Consider the following 16,046-nt stretch of genomic DNA (forward strand, 5'->3'; position numbering starts at 1 on the left):
CTGGGAAGTCCAGTATACAATATTTTAAAAACTCAGTAGAAAGCTTCGAAGATAAAGCTGGGGCAATCTTCCAGGAAATAGATCAACATGAAAAATAAGAACGAACAGGTGAAAACATTAGAGGAGGAGCATCACTGAAGAAGTAAGCCAAGGAAACCTACAAAGATGCCAGACACAGCTTTCCAGACTAAGAGAGCCCACTCTGTGCCCGCCCCAGTGGTGCAAACAGGCTCTGTGCGTCCTTGTGAAATGTCAGAACACCGAGAGACGGAGAGGATCCTCAGAGTTTCCAGTTTCATAGCAGGTCCTGGAGCCGCCAGTCCAGGTGAGGAGAGGTCAGAAGTGCTCCGGCAGGAATTTCTCCAAGACAGTAAAGCTCATAGAACACCTGATGTGTTGGAGCATACTGAGGGATCACGACTGGCAGGAGATAGGTTGAATTAGAGATAAGTACAAAAAGCACAAAAGACCAGGTAAAAACAGCGACAAAACCCAGACAGTTTTTAAACTTGGTAAATTTAAAAGTTTTGCAGGAAGGAAAGAGACGTCACAGTTTACTGCCTGGATCAGCTGTGGCTAGCACTGATATAACCGTATTAGTAAACACATTGAAGGTGGTCTAACAAAAGCTGTGTCATAATCCCAGCCGTCTATGTGGTGACTAAGAGCACAGACCCTAAGGCCAGACGGCCCAGGCTCAAACCTGCGCCAGGTCATAATAATCTGATTATGAGCTGTGTCAGTGGGCCGGCCTGTCACTCTGACTCAATGTCCTTATCCGTAAATAGGGGATCATAACCGAACCTATTTCATAGGGCTTGGGGGAACAGTGAATGAATCAATACACAGGAAAGGCTTAGAACAATGCCTAGCCTGTGGCAAATTCTATACAAGAGTAAACCTAGGATTTCCCTGGTGGTCCAGTGGTTAAGAATCCGCTTGCCAGTGCAGGGGACACGGGTTCTATTCCTGCCCAGGAAGGTCCCATGTGCTGCGGGGAAACCAAGCCTGCAAGCCACAACTACTGCGCCCATTGCACCCCAATTACTGGAGCCCACACACCCTGGGGTCTTCGTTGCTGGACCAAGTGGCTCAGGGTGAAGAATCTGCCTGCCAATGCAGGAGACGCAGGGTTGATCCCTGGGTCAGGAAGTTCCACTGGAGGAAGAAATGGCACCCCACTCCAGTATTTCTTGCCTGGAAAATTCCATGGACAGAGGATCTTGGCAGGCTACAGTCCACAGGGTTGGGAAAGAGTTGTATATGACTGAGCAACTGAGCACACACTTTCACATGCTCTAGAGCCCGTGCTCCACAACAAGAGAAGCCACTGCAGAGAAGCCCGCACAGCAAATAAAGAAATGCCATGCAGAGCAATGAAGACCAAGAGCAGCCAAAAAGAAATAAATAAAACACTGTTAGGTAACACATTCAGGTTTTGTTTTTTTTTTTTAAGATGAACTTGAGATACAGAAATATAATTTTTAAAAAAAAATATATATAGCATAGTTAGTACTGTTATTTATAACCGTTTAGGAGAATGGAGAAAGTGTGTGTGTGTGTGTGTTAATCTTTATATTCCATAAGAGAAAATCAACAGAAAATGCCTAAAACTTAAAAATCAAGAAGTAGCACTATGAAAATGTTATTAGAAATATAAATATAAAGAAACATAATGTACCCCCCTCAAAAAAAAAAATAAGAAAAAGGCTGAGATGAGTGTAAAATTGTTGCTTCTGGAGAACAAGAGGTTGGAGAGAGTCTGGGTGGAGGTGGCAGAGGCCTGTTGTTTTTTGGAATAAATCTTTTAAAATGATTTGAATCTTGGTTTGCCGGAGCAGACCCTGGGACAGGATTTGTGGGCATGAAGGAAGTGCTGGAGGGGAACCAGTGGGACAGGGGACGTGGGGGAGGGAGGCAAGGCCCAGGCTCCTGCCCCTGCAGGCAGAGTCGCTGCCTCTCCTGTCCCCCTGGCTAAGGCCACCACCCAACAGCCCACAGGTGGGGGGCCCTGCAGCCCTGGGGAGGGCCCTTGGGAGACTGCTGGATGCTGGCGCCCAGAAGGCTGGTGATAGGACTCAGAAATGTAAAATTATCTGGGAGGTGGCCTTTAAATCGCTACAGGTCCTAAAAATCTAGTTCAAAACTCCTCAATTTGCATCTCAGAGCCAGAGGCTCCCAGACGTGTACAGCAATAAACTCAACTCACCCCATTCCCCCGGGGGGCTCCTGAAGGCTTCACAGCCGCCTTCCTAGGAAGATTTGCCAGTTTCTTTTCAAGTACCCAAATACCTCAGTGTGTACTTTAAAGTAGGAAGCAAAGAACCATTTCAGGGCCAAGTTCTTCCTGAACCCCTGGAATCACGGGGGCGCAGACAGGCCCCTCTTCCACGGGGGGCTTGAAGCTGGGTGGCTGCCACTCAGGAAATGCATGCTCATTACTTATTGTCCCCCTCCCCCATGCAATTAAATAAAAATGACTGTTTAATACATTTTACAAATACACAAATTTTAATCCAATTATAATATTCAAACAGCACTCTTTTGCAAATACAACCAAACAAATGATTCATTATTGCTTGAAGTAATTTTGCAAGACAAACCAGTCCTTTTGGTTTTCTCCCAGATTCACATACTTTCTCGTATTGCTCAGTAGCTTTATAGACCTTATATGTGATGCCATGAATAACATAAAGTCTTTCTTCATAAACACATAGTCTTTCTTCACCAAGCTTGCTGTCAATAAGTGGGCAATTTCACTCTGTTTCTAACATTTTGAACCGCTAGCGCAGCGCTGGTCCGGGTGTCTGCGAGGTGTCACCTCGGAGACTCTGGGGTGCACCCCCTGAGCACCATGTGGGTCTGGCCCAGCATCTCATATACAGATTCCCAATAAATACCTGCAAGTCCCAACCTTGACCCATTCTGTACAGATCCTCCTCCCTTCGGTTCATCACGAAGAGCGTCATAAAAGTCACGTCTCTGTGGGAGGCCAGGACGTCAGTTACTTGTTTGTGGCTGAGATCCCCTGTCACACACCATCCCAGGGAGAACACACTTCCTTCTAGAGGACAGTACTGCCCCTCTGTGGCCTCCTGCCCTGTGGGATTCTGGAGGAGCCCCCTGAGCTGAAGACAAGCCCTACTGGGAACAGCCACGAACTTCAGGACTTAAAATCATACCACAAAAAGCAACCAAAGATATAAAATTCCAACCAGGGTGCTGGCTCCATTAGTCTCAGCTGCCCCAAGTGTTACTTTTGAAAAAGCGTTTTCTACTCACTGTCTGGAGCAGGAATTCTTTTTTCTTTTTAAAAAAATTTTATTTTTTTAAACACCAAAACATTTTGTATTGGGGTATAGCCTATTAACTGGTGGCTCGGACAGTAAAGAATCCGCCTGTAATGTGGGAGACCTGGGTTTGATCCCTGGGTTGGGAAGATCCCCTGGAGGAGGAAATGGGAAACCACTCCAGTATTCTTGCCTGGAGAACCCCCATGGACAGAAGAGCCTGGTGGGCTACAGTCCACGGAGTTACAAAGAGTTGGACACGACTGAGCGATTAAGCATACATGCACACACACACACACACACACACGGCCAATTAACAATGTTGTGGTAGTTGCAGGTGAGCAAAGGGACTCAGCCATACATATACATGTATCCATTCCCCCCCAAACCCCCCTCCCAGGTTGGCATGTAACACTGAGAAGAGTTCCATGTGCTATAGGTCTTTGTTGGTTATCCATTTTAAATAGCAGTGTGTACATGACCTTCCCAGAGTCCCTCCCTTCTCCCTGGCAGCCATAAGTTCATTTTCTAAGCCTGTGAGTCTCTTTCTGTTTTGTAAATAAGTTCATTTGTATCAGTTCTTTTTAGATTCCACCTATAAAGGATGTCATATGATATTTCTCCTCTGTCTGACTTACTTCACCCACTGTGACATTCTCTAGGTCCAGCTGCTGCTGCTGCTGCTAAGTCACTTCAGTCGTGTCTGACTCTGTGCGACCCCATAGACAGCAGCCCACAAGGCTCCCCCGTCCTTGGGATTCTCCAGGCAAGAAGACTGGTGGGTCCATGTGGTCACAAAGAGTTGGATATGACTGAGCGACTAATACTTCCACTTTCCAGACGTTCCCAAAGATCCAGGAGACCCCTGCCCTTCCTGTCTCTTCCCTCTGTCTGGAGAGAGATGGTTCCTATTTCTTCGTGGCACTGTTGGGAAAACTTTGGACTCAATCAAGAAGAAAGAGTGATACAAACTGAGAAAACAGCATGTCGGGGGAGTAAATGATGGCTGGGTGTGAGTAAGGAAGGAAGCCCAGTAGACTTGGACCGGAGTGGTGGGATGCACAGTGAGGCTGAGTGTGGGGGTACAGCAAGGAGTCGGGTCTTTATCCTAAAGGCTCTGGGATGCCACTGAAATCCCTGACACTGGGGAAGGATCCCTTAGCAGTGGTGTGGAGAAAGGACTATAGAGCAGGAGCTGGCTGCAGGATGCATCTGGAGATCAGGTGAGACAATAGTGGAAGGAGATGCAGACAGTGGGGGTGAAGAAAGATGGATGGGTTTCACCCCTAAGGAAAACCAAGGAGCCATCCAAAAATGGGGCGAATGCTTCTGCTCATCTCTGCCAGGAGGCAGGGCGGCATCTCTGTGGGCTCGATGAGAAAAGCTGATGGAGGAAATTATCAAACACGAACATCTTGCATGGGCTGCAGATAGAAACTGTGAGCACTCAAGCACCTGACCCTGTGAGTAATCAGACAGCAATCAGGCCCTGCTCACTAGATGGAATCTGGCTGCTTCCGGCTTAGATGGATCTGAAGCGGGTGAGGGGTGACTAAGCGCTGGCCCTACCCCGGCCCGGCAATTACAGCCGCAGGAGAACACTGCAATCAGGCTAAAGCAAGAGGAGGGCTAATTGGAGCAGCCAGGCTGGAACTGCGTGGTGAGCAGGCAACCAAGTGGGGTGATCTTGGATCTCCCGCTGGTCACTGATGGTTCCAGGGGAAGTCGTGGGGGGAGGGGACGGTCCAAGAACAGATGCTTCCAGAGGGCGAGGACTCTGCTGACAGAGGACAGCTGGGAGCAAGGGCAAAAGAGCAGATGACGCCTGGGGACCTCTCTTGACTGCTTAGATGATCAGTGACCCCGGAGGCTCCCTGACAGACGAGGGAGATGGCAGTATCGGGGAATGTGGCCGATGGGCAGAATCTCTCTTGCTCAATCCTACCTTGGTCGTCCTTGGGCTGACCTTGGTTCAACCCTTCACTCACTTTTTGTTTGAGCCAGTGTTTGAGAACCTAGTGTCATAATAGTTTACATAAAAAACAGAGACACTACTTTGCCAACAAAGGTTCATATTATCAAAGTTATGGCTTTTCCAGTAGTCAAGTATGGATATGAGAGTTGGATCATAAAGAAGGCTGAGCGCTGAAGAATTGATGCTTTTGAACTGTGGTATTGGAGGAGACTCTTGAGAGTCCCTTGGATTGCAAGGAGATCAAACCAGTCAATCCTAAAGGAAATCAATCTAATATTCCTTGGAAGGACTGATGCTGATGCTCCAATACTTTGGCCACCTGATGCAAAGAGCCAACTCATTGGAAAAGGCCCTGATGCTGGGAAATACTGAAGACAGGAGGAGAAGGGGACAACAGAGGATGAGATGGTTGGATGGCATCACTGACTTGATGGACATGAGTTTTTGAGCAAGCTCCAGGAGTTGGAGATGGACAAGGAAGCCTGGCATGCTGCAGTCCATGGGGTTGCAAAGGGTCGGACACGACTGAGTGACTGAACAACAACAGCACTTCATGGTTGGCAAAGGTGCTTTACATGTATTTTCTTGTTAATCTTCACTGTCTCCGATATAGGTATTACTATCCTCAATGGGCTGATGAAGAAACCAAGGTTCAGAGAGGTCAGTCAATTGACCAAGTTCCCAGGTGATGCCCATAACAACTGTGTGAGGAGAGAAGGAAAACAAGTTGGGAAGAGTTGCCCAAAGTCATACGCAAGTAGTTAGTCACAACTGGGGTTGAATCCAAAGGTCTTTCTTCCCCACGCCTATAAAAGAGGGAACAGAGAATTCCCTGGTGGTCCAGTGGTTAGGACTCTTCGCTCTCACTGCCAAGGGCCTAGGTCCAATCTTTGGTCAAGGAACTAAGACCCCGCAAGCTACATGGCGTAGTCAAAAAAATCCATCAAAAAAAAAGGTCAGAGCTTTAAGTTTAACATGGGCTTCAGGGATGATGCCCTGGTGCCTTGCTTGATCTGCAAGGACAGTGGCCCTGGCTGACTGTCTTGGCTGTGCTGGACTGACATGAGAGAAGTAAACATTAGAAGAAAAGAATACAGTTGGGATTAAGGGACTGTATACTGCAGGGAAGTCCATATTCGAGCTGTTTTGTCCACTTATCACCATACCTATGTGCATTCTTTCATGCCCTGTATCTGACTTTTGGATAGGAAGACAGTTGTGTGGTGGTTGGATGCTGGGTCAGGGTCCCCCTCTTGTCAGAACCCTCTTTGTTCAGCTGTTGTCTCCTTAGGGTGAATTCAGGACTATTGGAGTTATGTCGTGTGATGAAAGACTGACTGTGTGTTAGTCAATGCTGGGTAACAAACCACCCCAAAATTTAGTGGCATAAACCAACACACACCTATTATCTTACCATTTCTGCAGGTCAGGAGTCTGGGTGTGGCTTACCTAGGTTCTCTGCTTCACGGTCTCTCCCAGGCTGCAAAGAAGGAGGCAGCCAGGTTAGAGTCGCATCCCAGGGTCTGGCTGGGGCAGAATCTGCTTCTAAGCCTACACGGTTGTCAGCAGGATTCAGATCCTCCATGGCTGCTGGACCGACAGCCTCAGTTCCCTATTGGCTGGAAGGCCATCCTCAGTTCTTTGCCTTGTGGGTGTCTCCAGCATGGCAGCTGTTTTGTCAGAGTGCACAAGCCCAGAAGGGAATGAAGGTCTGGGAGGAAGATGAAATCCCATTATTTTGTAAACCTAACCACATCCCATTACCTTTGCCTTATTCTATTAGTTGGAAACAATTCACGGGGTCCAGTCTACCCCAAGGAGGGGGTGATTACACAAGGATGGGATACCAGGAAGCAGTGATCACAGGGGGCCATCACAGAAGTCTGTCAACCACAGGGCACATGTAAGGATAGAAGGCATAAGCCAGCACAAGGTGGGGGAAAATATTTTTCAATTTTTTTTCTATAAAGATTTATTTATTTATTTATTTGGCTGTGGTGGGTCTTCATTGCTGGATGTGGGCTTTGCCTAGTTGAGGCAAGCAGGGGCTACTCTTTGTTGTGATGCATGGGCTTCTCACTGCGGTGGCTTCTCTTGTTGCAGAGTACACAGGCTCTAGGCTTTTGGGCTTCAGTAGCTGCAGCATATGGACTCAGTGGTTGTGGTGCATGGGCTTAGCTACTCCATGACATGTGGGCTCTTCCCAGACCAGGGATCAAACAAGTGTCCCTTGCATGGCAAGACAGATTCTTAACCACTGGACCAGGGAAGCTTGATTTTTTTTAATTACTTTTTTAAGTTGAGCTCTGAGCCAAGCACTTCACATGAACTGACTGTCTCATATAAACCTCACAACAATGCTCTGGCATACATATCGCTATCCTCATTGCACAGATAACACAAAGTTCAGAGGAATTAAATAACTGTCATGAGGTCAAATAGTAAATGCTACAGACAGCAAGCAGAGTTAGGTCTGCCAAACTACCAAGCCCATTCTTTTAACCACCACCTTCACTGAGTTGCCTTTTTACCTGTGCACTTGAACATCTCCTACCTGCCTCCTTCTTGCTGGTCCTGTGGTCACTCCCTAGAGCCTGGACCTCCTATTCTGCTGATAACAGTAGCCTCTCAGTCTTCCTGACTCCAGGACTTTCTCTTCTAATCCTACTATAGACACTCTTTTCCTTCAGTACCAGTGTTAGAAGGTATAAGGCATGCTGGATAATGGGGAGAACTGAGGTCTAGAGAAGTCTGGGGAGGATTGATCCCTGGACACTTTTCTGGTGGGATCACAACCAACTGGGAAAGGCCAGTGCTCTCTCACTATAATACCTTCCGTCAGGGGACTGAGCATGAAAACTTGGGTATGGAAAAGCACCTGGGAAGAACAGATAGTTAAGGGGATGGGAGGCATCAGGAAGGCAGAAGCAGAGCGTGGGACTTGGCATGTGTCAGGAGAATGAGAGGAGGGAGGATGTGGAAGAGGTTTACCATACACCTCACCACTTCCAGGGCACAGTGGAACATAGATGAGACAGCCAGAACCACCACCGGGGGATACCATGTGCGATGTTCACAGTCATAGGAAGGATGTGTGTGGACTTGTCCCTGGAGAGGGGCTGGGTCAGCAAAAGAGAAAAGCAGCATGTGAAGGCATGTCCCAGACACCCTCTCCCAGTCCTCCAGACACCTGACAAGACAGGCTATTATCCTCATGGAAGCCCTGGCTGGCTTTCAAAACTGCACTTCTTTGCAGGGTTCATCACCTTCAGACAGGGCTTGCTGAATGATTCAGAGTGATGAAGTTTGTGAAAAATACACACCTCGCAGAACATCACACAATCCTGTCATTGTTATTCTCCTCCAAGGATGTTCTTTAAATATGTGGTCCCCCAGGAACCAAGATACCCATACCATTCAAGCCTCTGAACAGAGCTGCTCAAATTCCAATTTGTATCAAATCACCCATAGATCTCTCGGATTCCAGAAGGTCCGAGGTTCCCATTTCTAATGATGCTCCTACTCCAAAGACCACACTCTTGTGCGACCAAGCAATTGAGCAGTGGTCCCAAATTTGTCTGCACGTTGGAATCACTTGGGGAATTTCCAGACTGTGGATTCTCGTTTTCCACCGCCAAAACTGTGATTTAATTGGTCCGGGATATGTGCTGGACTAGGAAGTTTTAAAATATCTCCACGTGATTTTAACCAAGTTTAGGAAGGAGGCACTATCCCGGAGACTGCGGAGGAAAGTTGTAAGAGCTTGCAGGAAATTAATCCATAAAGAAGGCAAACCCAAAATTTAATAGTAAGAACTGGATAGTTTGGATGATGCAAGGTTAGTACTCTGCAAAGGGTGGTGGCAGATGGAAAATACATATAAGCAGTGCTTAGGGGTCCATGGAGGACCCATGACTCGCGGGCGCCTTTTGCTGGGGTAGGACGAAGCCCTGAGCCCTTCATTCCTCGCCTCCGCTCTGCCCGGGGAGGGGTAGAGACGCGGGTAGCCGAGAGGGCTCCCCGGAGCATACGCATACGCGGGCCCGCGCGGAGTCTCTCGGAGCATGCGCGAGCGCCACGCCGGCGCTCCAACCCCGCCCCTCCGGGGTCACGCTCCCGGAAGTGCCGTGGGCCCACGCGTAGGGTCCGGGGGAGCTGTAGGTGGTCAGCGGTTCTGCGGCACGTGGGTCGACACGTGGCGGAGCGCTTGGCCCAGGGCAACCTGGAGCCTCCGGGCTCGGTGGCTGAGGCGGTGTCGTCCCTGACTATCGCCGATGCATTCGTTGCAGCCGGCGATGGCGCCGCCTCGCCGCCCCAGGCGCCCCCTCGGAGGTTCATCTGTTCCTTCCCCAACTGCAGCGCCGCTTACAACAAGGCCTGGAAGCTGGACGCGCACCTGTGCCGGCACACGGGGGAGGTAACCGGGCTGCGGCCGCCGGGGGCGTGGCGTGCTGGCCTCCGACCTGGGGCAGCCAAGGCCGCCGCCCACTCCTTAGGTCAGGGGAGGATCGAGGACGAGGACGCAGACAGGTCGTTCTAGGACCAAGAGATACCCTTGTCGTGGGTCCAGGGCTCACTAAGCAACGCTTTAATCTTTGATCTTGAGTGATGGCCAGCCACCGCCTCCCTAGAACTTGAAAATACTTGCAAGGTTAGAATACCCTCTCCCACCCTCACCCCTCTGGTGGCTCAGATGATCAAGAATTCGCCTACAATGCAGGAGACCCGGGTTCAATCCCTAGATGGGGAAGATCCCCTGAAGGAGGGCATGGCAACCCACTCCAGTATTCTTCCCTGGAGAATCCCTTGGACAGAGGAGCCTTGGTGGGCTATAGTCCATGGGGTCGCAAAGAGTAGGACACGATTGAGTCGACTGACACTTAACTTTTTTCACTTTTCACCTCCCCAATCCCACCCCAATTGGCCTTCAAAGGCCCCGCCTCCTGGGACTGGAATGGCGGGAGAACTTCTGAGTCCTAAGGGTCTGCAAGCAGTCTGTGTTCATTCATTCGTAGTTCTGCACCATTCTAGCCCGGAGAGCTGCAGACCCGACAGGCCTGGCTTCTGGTGTCACGGACCTTACGGTTTAATCCGGACAGACCGAGGAATAAGTAGGAATGCAGCACAGTGAAGAGAGGGCTTCTGGAGGGCGGTGGGGAAAGCCCTCTCTTAACCTGAGTGAAAAGGAAAGGTTTCCGCCCTGCAGACACTTGAGGGAAAAATAGGGCAGGCAGAACTGCCAAAGGAGTGTGTGGTCCTGGGGGCAGACTCCGGGCAGTGTGGTTGGGTGGGGGTACCATCCAAGGGGAACCTAAGGGGCAGGCCAGGAAGGTCATTTGCAGACCAGGGTGCAGATGGCTTTAGAGCCTGGGTTTTGTTTTGAGGGCTGTAGGAAGCCTTTGGGAGGTCACAGATGAGGAAAGGACATCTCATGGAGGCCTAGGAATCAGTCCGGTTTCCTGGGTTTTTACCTTTCCTTTTAGACTCCTGGACTGTGTTTAGGATATTGGCACTCCCAGCTTCCTTCACGCCGGCTGGAAGACTAGGAGCCACGTCATCCCACATCCCACACGTCAGTTTGACAGCGTTTTTCGAGCCTCCTCCGTGCCAGGCTGTGCAGAGTCCTGTGTACCTGCCTGGCAGCGCAGTTCTTGTCTCCTGTCCACCTGCTTTGCTACCAGTACTGTCATCTGAGGCCTCGGCGCCTCCTTCCTGCATGGTGGTGGGGCACGTTTTCTATAGTTCAGTACACAAACTGGTTATGTGGGGGACCCTTCCTCCCAGCTCCTGGGTCCCTAGTGGTGGTTACACGCTGGGCCGTAAGCTCTTCTGGGTGTGACACAGTCCTCTGTAGCTGTGCCAGACATTCTCTGAGCAGATGATGGGCTTGTCCAGGATGACACAGAGCCTGCCCTGGACTCTGAGCAGATGAGAGGATGCTGGGGAGAGGAGGCAGGACCAGTGGACATGGACTGTGCTGATAGCAGCCAGGAAACCTTTGAGGGGGCCACTGCTGAAGCTCAGTGTAGGTCAGGAGCAGCTTCGTGATGCTGTAGTGTTACTGTGGAGGCTGCCCCCCTTTCTCATATGTTGCTGTTCCTAGGTCAGAATCTGCTGCAGCAACCTTGTGAGCAGCTGTGGCAGTTTGGTCATGTAACCCCAGGCGGCAGGTGCTCAGCACTTACTGGGTGGAAACCACCTCTGCAGACAGAGTCCACGGCTTTGCCCATCACACAGATTAAGGCTTTAAGTAACACCAGAGTTACTGACTGGGACAGGACTGACATTCTTTTTATTTCCTCCCTGCTAGAGACCATTTGTTTGTGACCATGAAGGGTGTGGCAAGGCCTTCATCAGGGATTACCATCTCAGCCGCCACGCCCTGATTCACACCGGAGAAAAGCCCTTTGTGTAAGTGGGGAACTGTCTTTGGGCCTTGAAGTGGGTTGTGTTTGGCACAGAAAATTGATCAATGACTAATGAGATCAAGAACGTGGGGCTTCTGCATCTCCTCAGAGGAGATTCAGTTTCGAATATGTGGAGGAGAGTCGGGGTTTTGTGTGTCATTGTGTGTGACAACTTCAGGGGTGGGTTCATCCGAAGGTCTCTTGAGTCTGATCCTCTCAAACGCTTCCCTGGCAGATTGAGGGCTCTGCATCCTCAGGGCCTTTACGAACCAATCAGCTGCTGGGATAACAGACATAAGCATGAGAAAGTAGAACTGTAACAGTTTATCTTCTGCTCCTCACCATGCCAGTATTAATTACATTCTACTCAGAGTTACTCCCTATCTCTGAAAGGGTGGATATACTGTTTTTCTTTTAAATTGACTATTTTAAAGCAGTGGATCTAGAATTTGGGGTGCTTTAGAATCACCTGGAAGGCTTGTTAAAAAGATGGAAGAAGCCTGCCTGCTCATCAGGAAGGACCAGTTAAAGTATATGTATATCTATATGGTGGGATACTATACAGCTATAAAAAGGAAGGCAGGCATTCCCTGTGAAACTTGTAAGAAAATCTCCAGGGCTCATTAATTGAAAAACCAAGGTTCAGAAGAGGGTGTTTATCAGGCTACCTTTTTGTGTGTCAAAAAGAACCCGGAGGGTAAACAGGAAGACCTCTATTTGTATTTGCTTCTGTTTATATAAAGAAATCCTAAAAGTTATAGAACAAAACTTGAAATATTCTTGCCTGTTTTGGGAGCAGTGGGAGGCCTGGGTGGGTAGGAGGCAGGGGTGAAAGGATTCGTGCATTTGTGTCCCTTTTCATGCTTTTTGGTTTTTACTTATTAGTGAAATGATGGCTAAGATGAGGGCTTGTAAAGGAAGCCATGCTTCATCCATCAGATTTATGAAAAGTCATCACAATAAAAGCACATATTTTTTAAAAAGTTCACAGAGAATTTAGATAATTCAGGATCAAGATATAGAAACACTTGTGAAGGAGACCTGTCCCAGCTTGGTGAGATGCTAGAGGGCGCAGTAGTTATGGTTCCGCTCTGTCTGCTTTTTGCCTCTAATGATAAACTGAAACCAGTTGTTTTTGAGGTCTTTTTGGAAGTGCAGTTTGTAGAGACATTTCAAGCAAAATTAAAGTGATCAAATTCTAAATTGAGAACAGTTTCAACGTGATTTAAGTCTAAGCAGGCTGTGGGCTTTCGGAACTAGTGTTTCCACCTCTCCTCGGCCGACTGTACATCTGCTGCACTGTGCTTAATTTCAGAAGCCTTACCGAAAATGCATTTTGTTACATGAAATCAAACTGAGATGCCTCCATGGTATGGCTTAACACTTCAAAATTTGTTAAAGAATATTTTATACTATATATCAGAGTAGATAGCTTTTATAAAGTGGGAGGAGGTAAACATCTTAAAATTTCTCTTCCCTCGGTTTGTTAATATTTTGGTTTATACAATTTCATAACAGTTGTACAGCTAATGGCTGTGAACAGAAATTCAACACAAAATCAAACTTGAAGAAACATTTTGAACGCAAACATGAAAACCAGCATAAACAATATACAGTAAGTATGAATGATTTTATATGCTCAGATTCCTTAAATTTTATGTTTACTGCCTGTGTATCTAAAATGTTCATCAGCTAAATTTTGTCTGTCAAATATCTGAATTTAGTTTGACACTAGCTATAATAATAATATCATAATATTGGTATTGGTATCGTTTTGAAAGCAGACATTCTTTGCTAATTGTATTGTTGGTTCAGTTCAGTTCAGTTCAGTTGCTCCGTCGTGTCCGACTCTTTGCGACCCCATGAATCGCAGCACACCAGGCCTCACTGTCCATCACCAAGTCCCAGAGTTCACTCAAACTCATGTCCATCAAGTTGGTGATGCCATCCAGCCATCTCATCCTCTGTCATCCCCTTCTCCTCCTGCCCCCAATCCCTCCCAGCATCAGGGTCTTTTCCATTGAGTCAAATCTTCACATGAGGTGGCCAAAGTTCTGGAGTTTCAGCTTCAGCCTCAGTCCTTCCAATGAATACCCAGGACTGATCTCCTTTAGGATGGACTGGTTGGACCTCCTTGCAGTCCAAGGGACTCTCAAGAGTCTTCTCCAATACCACAGTTCAAAAGCATCAATTCTTCAGCGCTCAGCTTTCTTCTCAGTCCAACTCTCACATCCATACATGACCACTGGAAAAAACCATAGCCTTGACTAGATGGACCTTTACCAAATGAAACATTGTTTGCTGTTTCAAACGTGCTACTTTTTGAAGCTTCTTGAATTTTATAGTAAATGGGTGAAAGAAGGAAGAACATAACTTCTGCAGTATTTTTATCTTTAAAGGATTCTGCTATGAACTGTTCTTTGATTTTTTCCAAGACTAACAAACCTCTACTAAACAGTGCAGTTTTGAAGGTTGTGAGAAGACCTTTAAGAAACATCAGCAGCTGAAAACCCACCAGTGCCAGCACACCAATGAGCCACTGTTCAAGTAGGTACTTTGCATGGGTGAAAACCTCTTCAAGCTCAGGCAGACATAAGATTAAAATGCACAGGTGGCGTGCGCATGCTCAGAAACAGTTTCTTAATCAATGTTTTCCTGTTGAGTTGTACGGTCTATGCCCACGTATATATTGGGGCATTTCAGAATATGCTAAAGTATAATAAAACTAGATGTATAATAAACCCTTTAAATCATTGGTAAGTGTACAAGTGGAACCAAGGCATTTACTGGACAAAGTCATGTTACCGTAATGGTTACTTGCTTGTGCGTTACCACACTGTGTTATAATTTGCTTCATTACCTTGCTCTTTGATACATAGTGTGCATTTCTCTGTCACTGTAACGATTATAATGACAAATTTTCATCTTACTGCACAATCAAAATGGCATTGATAGGAATGAACTCCAGAGGCTGGGCCTGACAGGGAGGTTGGTCACTCAGGCCCGGTGCTCAGTTGTATGACCTGTACCTCTCAACTTTTGCCCTATCTGTTAAATATATGCGATGTCATTAAATGCTTTTAAATCTAAAAAAAAAAAAAGAAAGAAAGAGTAATGTGTTTCAGAATCATTTGTGAGATTAGTACAGTTGTGGTTAAGCTTAACTATCTATATAGAGCCTGTTGAATAATAAGAAATGTCCTTATGAGGATGCTGAGTATTGCTTTCCTGTAGAACAAAGGTAACTGAGCTTAGCCTGCATCAGAAGGGGTTTCAGGAAGAAGAGGGGACTGGACACGTTGGCAGAGATTTGCAGAGGGTGCCTGCCTACGGCCGCCCTGCAGAGCCCAGGCTGATGGCTGTGTGCGAGCTGAGCTGAGCTGCCTGCGCCTGTCTCAGCTCACGGGCCCTGGGCCTGGGACTTGCAGTAGCAGCAGTGCCGGTCCCTGCTCGCAGCCCTGCTGCCTCTTCTCGTGCCGCTGGTGGCCGGAGTGCAGAAGCGGTGTGCTTGTTATGGCTCCCCAGAGGCAATGCATCTACAGCCCTGTTTTCACAGCATCCCGTGGCAGCAGCATTAAGGAAACCAGACACAAACGATTCAGGATGGCTTGGGTATTTACCCCAGCTATCTTTCTCTGGCCATGGAGATGAGGTGTATTGACCAAAGTACAAAGATGGAAACAGTGTTAAATTTGATCACATAAGCATTAATAAAAAACAAAAACAAACTTTTTTTTCTGGGTTTACTCTGCCCAAGGCTGGTCAAGTGACTTGCATCTTACGTGCAACTAGGTCTGAATTTGCAGTCCCAATTTTGTGACTGCTCTGGTTGTAGGAGAGGGGCTTTCCTGAGAGGGGCTCAGACGGCAAAGAATCTGCCTGCAGCGCAGGAGACCTGGGTTCCATCCCTGGGTCGGAAAGATCCACCTGGAGAAAGCAGTGGTGACCCCCTCCAGTATTCTTGCCTGGAGAATCCCATGGACAAAGGAGCCTGGTGGGCTACAGTCCATGGGGTCACAAAGAGGCAAACACAACTGAGTGACCAACGCTTTTACTTTAGTTGTGGGAAGAGGAGACTGGCAGGGTAGGACAGCATACTGTTTATTTTAGTAGTTAGTTCTCTCTGCGAGTGGGTCGATCAGCTGACACTCATGTGTTGTTAACCCAGGTGTACCCACGAGGGATGTGGAAAACACTTTGCCTCCCCCAGCGGTCTGAAGCGGCATGGGAAGGTCCACGAGGGTAGGTCCCTGTGCCCACCCTGACAGGCACAACAGCCGTAGTGTGTGTAATACTCTGATCTAGCTTGTTTTTGATAATAATCATTTTCCTTTCAGTTTAATTTGATTGTTGTTTATACTGAATATTCACAAA

At 47.8% G+C, this 16,046-nt stretch overlaps 1 protein-coding gene across 1 annotated transcript in view; it reads left to right on the forward strand.

Annotated features, from left to right (window-relative positions):
- The window catches only part of GTF3A (general transcription factor IIIA), a 54,442-nt gene that overhangs the window by 35,560 nt on the left and 2,836 nt on the right, over nucleotides 1-16,046 (forward strand). The window contains exons 2-6 of the mRNA XM_044926887.1: nucleotides 9,153-9,682; nucleotides 11,576-11,676; nucleotides 13,191-13,287; nucleotides 14,131-14,219; nucleotides 15,841-15,914. Coding sequence (XP_044782822.1) covers nucleotides 9,153-9,682; nucleotides 11,576-11,676; nucleotides 13,191-13,287; nucleotides 14,131-14,219; nucleotides 15,841-15,914 — 891 coding nt within the window. The remainder of the gene's footprint in view (nucleotides 1-9,152; nucleotides 9,683-11,575; nucleotides 11,677-13,190; nucleotides 13,288-14,130; nucleotides 14,220-15,840; nucleotides 15,915-16,046) is intronic.

Source organism: Bubalus bubalis, chromosome 13 (genome assembly GCF_019923935.1).
Source record: "Bubalus bubalis isolate 160015118507 breed Murrah chromosome 13, NDDB_SH_1, whole genome shotgun sequence".
NCBI lineage: Eukaryota > Metazoa > Chordata > Mammalia > Artiodactyla > Bovidae > Bubalus > Bubalus bubalis.